The 14,291-nt window shown below is 38.4% G+C and overlaps 1 protein-coding gene across 1 annotated transcript; it reads left to right on the forward strand.

The window, feature by feature from the left end:
* Positions 1 to 3,706: 3,706 nt before the first annotated feature.
* Positions 3,707 to 4,927, forward strand: LOC308609771 (transcription initiation factor TFIID subunit 7-like; the record flags this gene model as incomplete). The annotated part of the gene is made up of 2 exons (XM_081259066.1): positions 3,707 to 4,633; positions 4,712 to 4,927. The coding sequence occupies exons 1-2, from the start codon at positions 3,878 to 3,880 to the stop codon at positions 4,925 to 4,927; spliced, it is 972 nt and encodes a 323-aa protein (XP_081115192.1). The 5' UTR covers positions 3,707 to 3,877.
* Between the last annotated feature and the right edge of the window lie 9,364 nt (positions 4,928 to 14,291).

The following is a 14,291-nucleotide window of genomic DNA, read 5'->3' on the forward strand; positions in this document are numbered from 1 at the left end:
AAACCACAGAGCTGTGAAACTCAAGTGCAATCGCTGGGGATTCAACACTATAGTTTATACAACAGCAATTCACATTACCATTTGCAAAAAAGTAGTCGGTTGTCCAGTGGGGATTAGAAACATCCATTTAACATGAGCAACTGAACAGATATTTTACACAGTAACTACTTCAAGTACTATTTAAAATCAATTCTCTTTGTTTTCTTAAGCAATTGTTAATCCCCAATTTCCTGATTACTACCAAGTAAGTCACCTGAAGATCATCTAGAGCCATCTATTTCACTTAGCAAGCCTAAAGCTATAATTCAACCATTTTATTTACTGTTCTGTGACAAAAATTACTATGAACAGCTATCCCCTGGATAAGAAATAAGGTAATGCTAGTTTGACTCACTAAATCTGATTTACTGAGTTAATAAGCCAGTTGATTTAGAATAGGTCTAATGCATATTTTCCATCCATTCTGCATTAAACTATTTCCCATGCCTAAAATGTCTTTTTTCCCATTCGTACGTATCCAAATTCCTACTTCTGTGCTGTAGGGCTTCGCTCAACTACACCTGCCTTTAATGAAACTTTTCTCACATGCACAATTGGTGATCATTTTAGTCTCCTCAAGACTCCCACTGAGTTACCTCTGTTGTGACACTTGAGAAACAACTTGAAACTCCCAATTACTTTTAATTTTTCTTCCTTAGAGCGCTCATTAGGCAGAAGCCATGTGTGAGTTACCTTTTTTCCTCTACACAAAGCACCAGAGACCACCCACATAATACAAGTTCCAAAATAAAGAATTCTAAATGACTGAAAAAGACAGGGAATGCAAACAGGTTACCTGTTGCTTTTTGCACTTTCTGCAGGACACAATGGCCGGAAACCAGACACTCCAGGTGGTAGCGCTTCAGGAGGGTAACATTCTTGACCAGCAGAGTGTTTCCTTCCATTACTTACAGGCTTCTTTGCGGCCAAGACTACGTTTGACAAAGCATGAAAACAAGGAATCAAGATGCACCAAAGGTCTACAGAGCAACTGTCACACGTGCACACGTCGAAAGGAATCAAAAAGGCACTTGACAATGATGCCAAGCCCATTAAAAAGAGGATCGGTTTTGTACAAAGGTTTTACAAAAGCCAGCATTTTAAAAAAATATAAGTTCTCTACAGTAACAAGTTATTTTAACTAAAACAAAAGTATTGAGATGTGCAGAAATGCAAAAATAAAGTTTAAAAAAAATCCCAAAGTATGATACATTTTATGTATCATGCAGAAACACTCAAGTTTCCTGAATCTTAGAACACCTTTGGCATTTCTGAATCTCAAGGACACAGAAACACAGATACACCCATGACTTCTGCCAAACAGAATCTTCAGAAGTAGACCAAAAGTTAAATTTAAGATGAATTTTTCTATGGAAAAACAATACAAGTTATAAGGCTGCAAGTTGCTGGGGGGTAGGTGAGTCAATTTTACCCTCCTATAAGCCTGTCAACCTTCACTGCTCCTTTGATTTCATATAGAAAACACACAAAAAAACAAATGAAACCCACTGGATGAAAGAGTGAAATGTGGAGACTTACCCTATATTTCAGTAGTAAAGAGGCATTTGGTTGCAAAAACTAGACCTACGTGTTAATATTTTACTTAGAACAAGCCATATATTAAAATTCACATTTAAATATTTAATTTGAATTTACTGAAAACAAACATCATAGGTTAAAATGGTTATATTTATCCTTCAAAGCTACTGTATTTTATGTTATTTTATTTATTTATTTTAATAGATCTTGATTGGAGTATAATTGCTTCACAATTCTGTGTTAGTTTCTGTTACACAACAAAGCGAATCAGCCATATGCATACACATGTCCCCATATCCCACCCTCTTGAGCCTCCCTCCCACCCTCCCTATCCCACCCCTCTAGGTCATCGCAAAGCACCAAGCTGATCTCCCTGTGCTATGCTGCTGCTTTCTACTATATTTTAGCAGCATTAGGATGCAGGGTAAAATGGAGTGTATTCGGTAATATAGGACAAATATTTCATAGAGTGTAGCTTATTGATAATCACCACACGATCCTCTGTGATTTACATGCCTCTTAAAAATATATAGGAGGGCTTCCCTGGTGGCGCAGTGGTTGAGAGTCCACCTGCCGATGCAGGGGACACGGGTTCGTGCCCCGGTCCAGGAAGATCCCACATGCTGCGGAGCGACTGGGCCCGTGAGCCATGGCCGCTGAGCCTGTGCTCCGCAACGGGAGAGGCCACAAAAGTGAGAGGCCCGCGTACCACACACGCACACACACACACAAATATATATATATATATATATATATATATATATATATATATGTATTAAAATTTTTTAAAATTACACTTTTCTTGTTAGGAGATTAAAAAATTTCTAATAAAAGTTCCCATCTTTTATTAGGCATACATAAGTACAATATAAATGGGACACAATTCACACCATTATTTCACCCCTATACTCCCCTGGATCTAGGTATATACCCAGATACTGATTTGGCTTACCTCTATGTCTCCAAATAACTGAGGCAAATACAAAAAAAAAAGCCCAAGAAATAAAATTACTCTTAAAAGAGCTCAATGAGCTTGTATACTTCAGTTACATTTCCACTTTGTTTAATCATGCTAACTAAAAAAAAATGTTTAACTGTTCTCATTCCATGATGCCCTATTATTCTGTACTAATTTTACAGAATTCCAAATATGTTGTACATATACATGTTTTATTTATATATCCTTCCATTTCTAATATCATAGCAAAAGTCAATGTAGCTATTTTAAGAATGCTTTACATAGGATATAAATTTTTAATAATAATATCTAATTAGTGTGATATCACAAATCTTAACTTCTTTGAATGTACTATTTGATTATTAAAATATCACTCTCTTTAGCGGAGGGGGTAGCGGAGGCGCGCGGGAGAATCCACGTCCTTCTTAGAACCGTTTCCTCTAAATACTTTTAAACCAACAGCTCTTGGCGAAAGTCTTCATCCCTTTAAGGCTAAGTTCTCGCGAGACGACAAGACGCCGGATAGCTTAATCGCACGTTGTGCCTGCGCGCGCTGGGGCAGCTCGCACTTCCGCCCGAGGCGTGTTGCGACTCACAGCAGCTGCCGGTCTCGCGTGGTGACGCAGCTGTTTTTCCTCGGCTAGGTCTGCTGTAACGGACGGAGGCCGCCTGAGCTGCGGAGTTGCAGAATCTGGCGTTCGGAGCTGCGGTTCTTGGCGAGATTTCGCGTTGCCCGTCCTCAGCCGTTTCACCGATAATCAGCGGATCGCTTTGCCAAGTGCCGGGAAGAACAAAGGAATTCGGAAGGAGACTCTCGGCTCCCGGCCGCCTTTCTCTGAGTGGCTTCGTTTCCCGCTCGCGCCTGTCCGGAGAAACTGGACTTATAACCGTCACTGGATTGTAAGTACCCGAGGCGAAGAGAGCTCACTACGCCCCGCTTTTTGCGTATCTTTGTTCCGGGAGAGTTTGTGGATTGGGAGTATCTGCTGAGCCTTACTTTCTGTGCCGAAAATCATTCCGTAGGAGCCGCCATTTGCTTTCCCTGCGTTGTCCTGCAGCGGCAGGACAACCTCTATCTAGAGGTTGGAACTTGGCATTGCAGCTAACAGATTTAAATGGACCTGAGTAAGGCAATGCGTCATTAACGACTGGTATTGTCACAGCATATTTAGAAAGACTTGGAACTTAATTCCGAATAGACGCTTAGTTGCTCTTCTACCTAGAACTCTTTGTAATTAAAGACGTCAATTTATAAAGAACTGGTCTTTCTGTTGAAATAGCTGAAATTTTTTAGTGCAACAAGTGGTTATTAGAGAAAAACTGAGTCACAAAGAAGTAAAGATGAGTAAGAGCAAAGATGATGCTCCTCACGAAGTAGAGAGCCAGTTTATCTTACGCCTACCTCCGGAGTATGCCTCTACTGTGAGGCGGGCGATACAGTCTGGTCATGTCAACCTGAAGGACAGACTGACAATTGAGTTACACCCTGATGGGCGTCATGGAATTGTCAGAGTGGACCAGGTCCCATTGGCGTCAAAATTGGTAGATCTGCCATGTGTTATGGAAAGTTTGAAAACCATTGATAAAAAAACCTTTTACAAGACAGCTGATATCTCTCAGATGCTTGTCTGTACAGCTGATGGTGATCTCTATCCTCCTGTTGAGGAACCAGTTGCCACTGCTGATCCCAAAGCAAGCAAGAAAAAGGATAAGGACAAAGAGAAAAAGTTTATATGGAACCATGGAATTACTCTGCCTCTAAAAAATGTCAGAAAGAGAAGGTTCCGTAAGACAGCAAAGAAGAAATATATTGAGTCTCCAGATGTGGAAAAAGAAGTAAAGCGGTTGCTGAGCACAGATGCTGAAGCTGTCAGTACCCGTTGGGAAATAATTGCTGAAGATGAAACAAAAGAAGCAGAAAGTCAAGGCCTTGATATCTCTTCCCCAGGAATGTCTGGCCACAGGCAGGGCCATGACTCATTAGAACATGATGAGCTTCGGGAGATATTCAATGACCTCAGCAGCAGCAGTGAAGATGAAGATGAGACACAGCATCAAGATGAAGAAGATATAAACATCATTGACACTGAGGAAGATCTGGAAAGGCAGCTACAGCACAAGCTAAATGAGTCAGATGAACACCACCAAGAAAACGAGGGAACTAATCAGCTGGTTATGGGAATTCAGAAACAGATTGATAACATGAAAGGCAAGCTCCAAGAGACCCAGGACAGGGCAAAGCGACAGGAGGATCTCATCATGAAAGTGGAGAACCTGGCTCTCAAGAACAGATTTCAGGCTGTGCTGGATGAACTGAAACAAAAGGAAGACCGAGAAAAGGAGCAGCTCAGCTCTTTGCAAGAAGAGCTAGAATCACTCCTAGAGAAGTGAGGAGAGTTTTGATACTTAATTTCATTCCTGACAGTGGTCAGCCTTGAAAGAAAAACTTTGTTTTCATCACCTGGACTAGACAGTAAAACTTTGCAGTAGTTCCCAGTTTCCTCCACTGCCTTCTATTGGATTTGTTTTATAATTGTGAATTTCTATCTCATTTGTTTTTTGGAACCACTTCGGTGGGTGTTTGTCCTGTAGTAAGTAGGAATGTATAGACAGATAAATGTAGGGAAGTTGTAGGATTAGTGGAGTGAACAGTTCAGTTTGGTAATTAATCACAGCTTCACTGCAGGACTTTGCTGCTGTTTCTCCGTTTACCAGAAGCTGCCATTGCTACTCTGTGATGCCATCTGAGATAAATTAGTAGATTCTAGTTTGGTGGCAGTGAAGTTTGTTTACATACGTTTTCCCATGCTGTAGCTATTTTCCCAGTTATTCAAAGCAGTTTTCCACATTTTGCATTGCAAATCATTTCATAAAGTTGTTTTAACAATAAATAAAAGCAAGTAATTTTCACCTTAAAAAAAATAAAATATCACTCTTGAAATAACAATTGGCAGACGATCATAAGCTTTTTTTTGACTTCATAAACACTCTTAACAACTTATTTAATACACTATTGTCCAAGCAAGTTGATTAATAGAGAATCAAAAACATACAACTTGAAGTAGAAAAAAAAAAAGCTGTATTTATGAAGATGTTTACAATAGTTTATTTGAGGTTATTTCCAATTTTTCACCAATTTAAAAAATTGACCTACTCAATGAAACCATGTGAATGCAATGTTAAAAAGTATAACTATGAATCACAGAATTTAAATTTAGTATGAAAAGATAAGAATGGCAAATTATATTGAAGCTATGTGGAATTATGTTTATAGACAGCAGGAAGAGAAAATTAAAATGTAAATATTGCTTGATAGGATAATGGGATTAGAGGTGGTCTTTTAAATTTTTCATTTTTATGCTAATACCTTTATAAAACCCAAAAATCTTCAAACAACACATTTTTTAAAAATTGTGGTAAACGACACAAAACAGAAAATTTATAATTTTAACCATTTTAAAGTGGACCGTTCATTGATATGAAGTCAACAAATTTTTAAAACTTTCAGAGGGCACCTGAATAAAAGATGTGTTGTCCACTGGTGATTTTAATATATCTGGTATATAACTAAAGTCACCACAAAACCCTTTCTGGGAAATTGGCAGATCATAAACATAAAAAATTTATTTTGCTTTTTATTAAACCTTATTGTTTTGCTGTTTCAATATTCAAATTTACTCACAAGAAAGAGTCAGTTTCATATTAGATTTGGTTTCACAAATGCTGCTCCTGCTATTCATTCTTATCACCAAAAAAAAAAAAAAGACTATTTGTGACTAACGATAATATGTTACAGAAAATAAAAAGTTAAAAGGTTTTCAATCTGCATATCTGGGAACCTAAATTAAAGCATCACACAACATTTTCAAAAACAGAAAAGCCATTTGATTTGACTAAAATCTTAGTTTTAAGATGGCAGAAAGTACCTTGATAATTTTCTTTTAAGAAAGAAAGAAAACCAAGCCATTAAAGAGAAATTCTTCCAAGAGAACTGAAACATGCTATATACCTCTGACTTGGCACTCCTTCTATCTGGAGAACTTGTTTGGTAACTGTTTTCATCACAGAATGATCTAAAGTAAAATGAATTGAAATTAGAGTAATTATTTTCCAATGAGTGGCTATTTCCATTTAAAACCAAAAGCCAACTAATTATTGCTTTTCCCAGACATTTAAATATGAAATCTACATTATATAATTATACACTTATTTCCCCCTTTGTGTATTCTAATTTCTTCCTCAGAAACCTAAGATGCCATCTTGCAGACTGCCCACAGTGGCTACTATTTTGGCAGCAGCAAAGGTCAACTTGAAACATTTTGCATCTGAAGTGGCTTTGGATACCTTTGGATACAAAGTACAGTCTGAGCACCGTCCAGACGCTTAGATACCTAAAGAGCATCTAAGATATCAAACCAGGGCATCCAAGATAACAAACCAAGTCCTGATATTCCCTCAAAAGCTGCTCCTCCCATCAGCTCCCTTCTTCTAAGTGATACTACCCAGTTGCACACATAATCATCAACGACTTGTCTCCTTGTTACTATTTCCTTCATACCTCACATCTATCTGCAGGTCTTGAGAGCTACACCCTCAAAACACAACCTGAATTCAACCACTTTTCATTTGCTGCAAACTTCCAACCTAACCTAGGCCATAAACATCTCTTATTTGGAGCACTGTGATAGTCTCCTAACTGGTCTCCCTGTTCCTCTTCTTTTTTTTTTTTTTTTTTTTTTTTTTTTTTTTTTTGCTGTACACGGGCCTCTCACTGTTGTGGCCTCTCTCGTTGCGGAGCACAGGCTCCGGACGCGCAGGCTCAGCGGCCATGGCTCATGGGCCCAGTCGCTCCGCGGCATGTGGGATCTTCCTGGACCGGGGCACGAACCCGCGTCCCCTGCATCGGCAGGTGGATTCTCAACCACTGCGGCACCAGGGAAGCCCCCTGTTCCTCTTCTTTATCCTCCCAAGTCCCTTCTCTATACCAGGTCACCTTATTCAGATACGATTTGGATCATGCCTTTTTCCAGTTCAAACCCCTCTACTCATTTAGAATAATCCACATCTTTACTCTGGCCTTCAAGACTTTACAAGAGCAGACCCCTGGCTAGCTCCTTGACCTCATGTCATACCACACTCTTCTTCACTCAGTACTCTGCCCAGATTGGCCTCCTTGCTTTTCCTTAAATACTCCACCCACCTACATGCCTACATACTCATTGCCTCCTTGTCCTGGAATGTGCTTACTCCACATCTTCCATGGCTTGCTCCTCTCTTCATTCAGGTCTCCGTTCAAATGCCACTTCTCCAGTGAAGCTGTCCCCTAACAAACCTATCCAATGGAGTCCTACCTGCTCTCCCTCACTCTCCTTACATTAAGATAGTTTTGCACTTCCTACTCTCTAAAATTATATGACTTATCTGTTTACTCATTTCTATCTGATGTCCTTCACTAGAATGTAAGTTCCATGAGGGCAAGACTTTTGTCTGTCTGGTTCACTGCTTTATCCCTAGTCCCTAAACCCGTATCTGGCACACAGAAGATGATTACAAAATTACTTGTGAATCTGACAAATGAATAAAGTACTCCTGGCAAGAATTCAGAGGCTGCACAGGAAAGAAAGAATGCTCTTGGTGGAAGCAGGCTTAGTATCTAGGTTCACCTCTATTCAGAGTAGAGATAAGAAAAATTGACAAGTATAATTCACTTTAGTTAGTACAGTAGCTGCTAAAAACATAAGGGAAGTGCAACACTAGAAAAGTACAGTTGAAGCTTGAACAACATGGGTTTGAACCTCGCGGGTCCACTGACACACGCATAGTTTTCAATACATATGTACTATCGTCCTACATGATCCAAGGTTGGTTGAATCCACAGATGTGGAACCACTGACTATAAACTTATACCCAGATCTTGAACTGTGTAGGGGTCGACACCCCTAACCCCACGTTGTTCACGGGCCAACTGTATATGATGAGGAAAGTTAAACACATTAAGTTTTAAAAAACTGTCAATACCTGAACAAATTCTTTTTGTTTTGCTATGTGTTCATCAATTTAAAAAAAGTGACCACATACCAACCAGCAGATTTTTTCTTATATCCAGAACGAGCAGAGTTCTGTTGGTTTCAGGGGCCTTTAGTAAAGCCTTTGCTCCTTCACTGGTGAGGCCGCACTGCTGCAGGTCAAGTGCTTTCGATGAAAGACAAAAGGTCACTTGCTAACTCTACAGATTTAACATATAGACAACTCTCGTTTTCTCACGTGTGGAAGAGTCCTGCACAGGACAAGTCATGGCAGGTTTGTAATTTTGGCTATGGAAAAAAAGAGACATATATGCACACACATAATGCATAATCCAATTTAAAAACCTCTTCTTGGATGTGCAATGATAACCCTGGCTTTAGTACCAATAAATCAGACAACATATTTTACAATTACAGAACTGAAGAATAACTGTATATAACCTATGAGCAAAAAGCATCACAAAATGAATCTCAGTTCATAATTAGCAAGGGCGGCAGGGGCATGTAAACCTCACAAGCAAAACCTCGTGGAGCTCAGAAATACACTGCATTCTTTTGATCATGATCTTCAGCTCCAAATCACACTTGAAACTAGTTCAAAGGGGAAAACAAAATAGAAGAAATGTAATAACTGTTAGTTTTAGAGGAAAAAAAGACAAATCTAAGAGGATACAAATAATAAAAACTTTCAACAATGTGTGAATAGAGAATACATACTAAAAACCTATCATGAAAGTAGGATGGTCAAGAACCCTCGCAGTAAAAGGTCAGACAAAACCCAGAAAAACTGATCATGAATTCTAGTAGTTCTGGGGCTGAACAACCTACTCATTTAAACCAAAGGGATCATCACTAAAGCACAGGGATTAAAAACTATTACATGAAAGGAAACTATCATGAGTCTTTTGTTTAAGTGTTGTGTGGACCATCACATTAAAATAACTGGAGTCTTTCAACACCCCCATGACACATAGAAATAGCAAGTCAGACATACGGATCTGACAGGATATGATACAACCCTTACAAACTCTCACTACAGAAGAATGGACACAGGGTATAATTAACCAAATAGCCAAAGTAATACAAACAGCCAGTAAACCTCACCAGTCAATCAAATGAATACAAAATAAAACAAAATGTGGTTATTCTCCTATCAGATGAAGCCACGATTCTGTAAGAAAAGCCTTTAAATAATGTCTATACCCTTTGGATCCAAGAACTCTTTTTCTAAGAATTTAACCAAAAGAAATAGTCAGAGATATAGGTAAGGATATATATCAGAGTACTATTTGTAACTGAAAAACTGGACAAAGCTTATATACAAGAATGGATAAGCTATGTGCACTGTGGCATATTCATATAATGGAATACTGAACAATCACAAAAAATGATGTAGGAGATGCAAATTTACTGACTTGCTAAAATGCTCATACTAAATTAATTGAAAAAAGTTATAAAATTTGGAGTAATCCCACTTGCATAGAAAATGGAGAGGTACTCATTTTTGTAGTTTCACATTTTTTTACAAGTGCTACAGGCCAGTGTTTGTGAGAGGCAGGCTTCCCATCTACTGTTGGGGTGGACTACAAATTGGCATAACCTTTCTGGGTGGTAATTTGGCCATGTGTATCAAATGTCTTAAAAATAGGTCACACTTAGTCATTCCACTTGTAGTACCTTATTCTACAGAAGTAATCCCGATGGACACAGAGATGTATATACAACGTATTCACATTGTTTCTGACAGGGAAAAGCAAACTGTCTAAATAGAATTGCAAAGAATTGATTAAACTATGGGACATCAATACGACGCAATACTACATGATACATCTTTAAGTGAAAAAAGCAGGAATGTGAAATAGCAAGTATACTACAATTCTATTTTTGTAATCCCTAAGTGTACATATATATTTGTAGAAGAAAAAAAGACTGAAAGTATATACGCCAAAATGAACAGTGATTATATCTGGGTATTAAAATTATAGGTTCTCTTGTAACTCTGTATTTTCTGTAAAGGATATATGCAACTCTTAGAGAAAGTTTAAAAGCAAAATAAAAGCTATCAGTAAAATGAGGCTTTAAAACATCCTATCACAATAGTATCATGCCAAAAGCTAAGCATATTAAAAATTCAATATTTTCAATTTTAGAATTTCCCTCTAAGCCATAAATCCTCACTAAGAGATTCTGCCAAAGCACTTGCACCCAGGTCACCAATGAGCGGGTTGCAGTTCAGAGTGATGCGCCTCAAACCAGCCATGCAGTCAAGATCACGTCTCCTGGAATGTAGACTCTCAGCCCAGGTTTCTTCATGCCTTCTGGTAGTCTGATACTTCAAAGATTTAATGGGATGAAATTAAGATGCTTGAATAAGGAAACAGGGTGTGCCTGAGTATGGCTTCTTATGTCAGAGATTTACACACACACACAGATCAAGCATATATGCCAGGAGCATCAACCTGAGAACTTCAACAGTCACTTCTGGTTTACGAGTCCAGTGAGTGATCCAGATTCTGCTCGGTCAGTGATTAGATTCTAGCCACTGCATTTCCTGTTTCTGAACACTTATGTAAAGTTGGACAACTCAATTACAGTCTATGAATTATTTTCCTTATCTTCTAAGTCAGGGAATTGGTTCTAAATTCTATCTTTGCTGAGGCCCTATATTTCATCATCCTGTCCTCCAATGGCCTCCAAACACCTGACTGGGCAAATCATAAGAAAACTTTTTAATATGCATCTTATTTATTAACAAATTATATACACAAAGTTCCATACATATAATTTATGTACATGATAAACTACACAGATTTTTAAAAATAATACAAAGGTAAAAATGTTCTAATATTTCCTTTTCCTAACTCCTAAGGCATTATTTTATTTTACTTATTTTTTTATAAAGATTTATTTATTTATTTGCTTGTTTGTTTGTTTGGCTGTGCCGGGTCTTTAGTTGCAGCATGCCGGATCTTTTAGTTGTGGCATGTGGGCTCTTAGTTATGGCAGGCACGTGGGATCTAGTTCCTTGAGCAGGGATCGAACCCAAGCCCCCTACATTGGGAGCACATAGTGTTAACTGCTGGACCGCCAGGGAAGTCTCAAGCATTATTTAAAAAACTATATTTACAAAATGTATCTCACATGCTACCTAGGGTGTGCACACAAGCTTTAGAGGCCTGGACTATGCAGAGCCAGTTTGATGTGCCTTGGGAAAATAATGGTTTGACATTTAAGCAAAAGTACTGTCTTGAAGATATTCAATTCTTTATATTAATAAAGTAAATTTTGGTAACAGGGAACACTGACTGTCAATGAAAAAAGTCTTATTACATTCCTGAAAATGTAAAAGACTCAAAGTGCCTTTGTTACTCTATAAGGAAAATCATTAGTGTCATTTTTCTATTAACAATAACTTATTAAAGCTCCAAGCAGAAACAACAGCAATCACTTACACAGAGCTTAGTATGTGCCAGGCACTATTTATACAAATAAGTGCATTTAAACCTCATAATGAGGCATAGAGGTTAAGTGATTTGCCCATGGTCACTAGCTATGAAATGGGAGAAAGGGAATTTGAACCTAGGCCATTTGGCTTCCGCACCCAAGTTCCTGTTTTCTACCTCAGGGGTCAATGGACTTGCCCTGTATAGGCTCAAAGAAGTTTTCAATTTTTAAAATCTAAATTTAAACATTTCCAGATTTGTGGGCTATACAGTTTCTGTTGCAACTACTCGGCCCCACTGGTGTAGGGTGAAAGGAGCCATAACTACCACGTAAACAATGGGTGCGACTATGTTCCAGAAGAACTTCCTTTACAAAGCCAGGCGACGGGCTGGATCTGGCCCACCAGCCAGAGTTTACCTATCCCTGATCTGCACCATCAAACTATTAAAAAGCCTTCATGTCAAATTATTAACTAACTTTAGGCCTAAATACAGTCATTATAACCACTGTAAAGTTGTTAAGGCATTATTTCAAAAACTGTATTTACAAATTGCTGATGTACTGACTTTTATTAGTTTAAAAACTACAACAGCTAATAAACACTTGATTCATTTAAGTCTTGAAGACTAGAATGGCATAGTTTCTTCACAGTATTACAATAAATGTTTTCAGTAAAAAAATACATAAAAGTATTATTACGTATTATATATTAAATCTCTTATTTCTAAAATTAAGTGGACTATCTTTCCTAAATGGTAGAATCCCAAACTGAAAACTGGTCATATTCTTTCAGCAAAATGAAAGCTGTGCTCACATGTATCAAAAGGCAAAAATTAGGGCTTCCCTGGTGGCGCAGTGGTTGAGAGTCCGCCTGCCAATGCAGGGGACATGGGTTCGTGCCCCGGTCCGGGAAGATCCCACATGCCACGGAGCGGCTAGGTCCGTGAGCTATGGCCGCTGAGCCTGCGCGTCCAGAGCCTGTGCTCCGCAACGGGAGAGGCCACAACAGTACCACACACACACACAAAAAAAGACAAAAATTAACTGCCCTCTGTATCAATATATTAATGTGTTTCAATCACATATGTTTTCATGAAAGTTTAAACATAAAATCACCTTTAAGATCTAGGCCATGTGATCTGCTCCATGCCATGTCAGAATACACCCCGTGACGTTTACTTAACTTGTCTTAAGTGTGATAGAATTCTTTATACCTTGACAAATAACTAAAAGGAAAAAAAAAAACCCACACACACAAAAGATGAAGAGCCTATACATTTGTCAATCTTGACTTATTTGCTTTTCTTGAGTCAGTTGGAGGTTTATAGCCACATTCTCAAAATCATTAACTACAATCTTCCCAAACAGGTAATTGACGAACAGATGCATTCTAAAACTTGTCAGTAACAAAGTGCTATTCCACTTTACAGCAACAGTTTAATTCTATTTAGATACTAAAACTGAATACACTGAGTACTGCAAACTTTATTCCCAACCACTCAGCAAAGTACTACATACCTTTTCAGATATAGGAAAAAAAAGAAAAAAAAGAAAAAGCATACGATTCTTCCTATTTTCATTTCCAAAGATACATCCCAATCTTAATGATCAATCAGCGATTTAAACGTCAACTGTAAACCCAGTATACTGCTGCTATGCAGTGTACTAGAGCAATAGAAGAGAGAGGACCTCAAACCCTCTGTTCCCTCAAATTCAAAGGCAGGCTTCCTGACCCCTCCAGACCACTACTGGACACAGGGAAGGCACACTAATGTTTCAGGACCCCAACCAACAGTCACCTGCTTTGTGATTACTTCCATGACACACCCTCACCAACACCAGAGTTTGCTGCTCCTACGGGACGTTACATGTATTTACTATTTTAACACATACCACAGTGCATCATAATTATGATTGCAGATAGATGTTCTAACAATTGAAAGAGAATGATGACTTTTTTGCTCTTTACATCTTGCTATTTCCCTTCCCATAATATTTCTTGAAGCGAAACCATAAAATATAGACAAACACAAAAAACAGAAAATATACAAAACGTGTGCTTTGCACCTTAACACAAACTTAAGTAAAATTAGTTCTGACAGTATCCAGCATGACAAACTTCCATGGTACAAATGAGAATGGACCAAGGTTTGAGCAGGTACAGGAGATAATCCAGGCATGAACAACGCCAAGGAAAGGTAGACAGGAAGTAACATGGTGTGTAGGAAATCACGAGACCAGTCTGATGGGAAGAGACTTAAACAAGACTGAAACTCACTTCCTAA

This window comes from Mesoplodon bidens (assembly GCF_964165515.1).
Source record: "Mesoplodon bidens genome assembly, contig: HAP1_SCAFFOLD_146, whole genome shotgun sequence".
In the NCBI taxonomy this organism is placed as follows: domain Eukaryota; kingdom Metazoa; phylum Chordata; class Mammalia; order Artiodactyla; family Ziphiidae; genus Mesoplodon; species Mesoplodon bidens.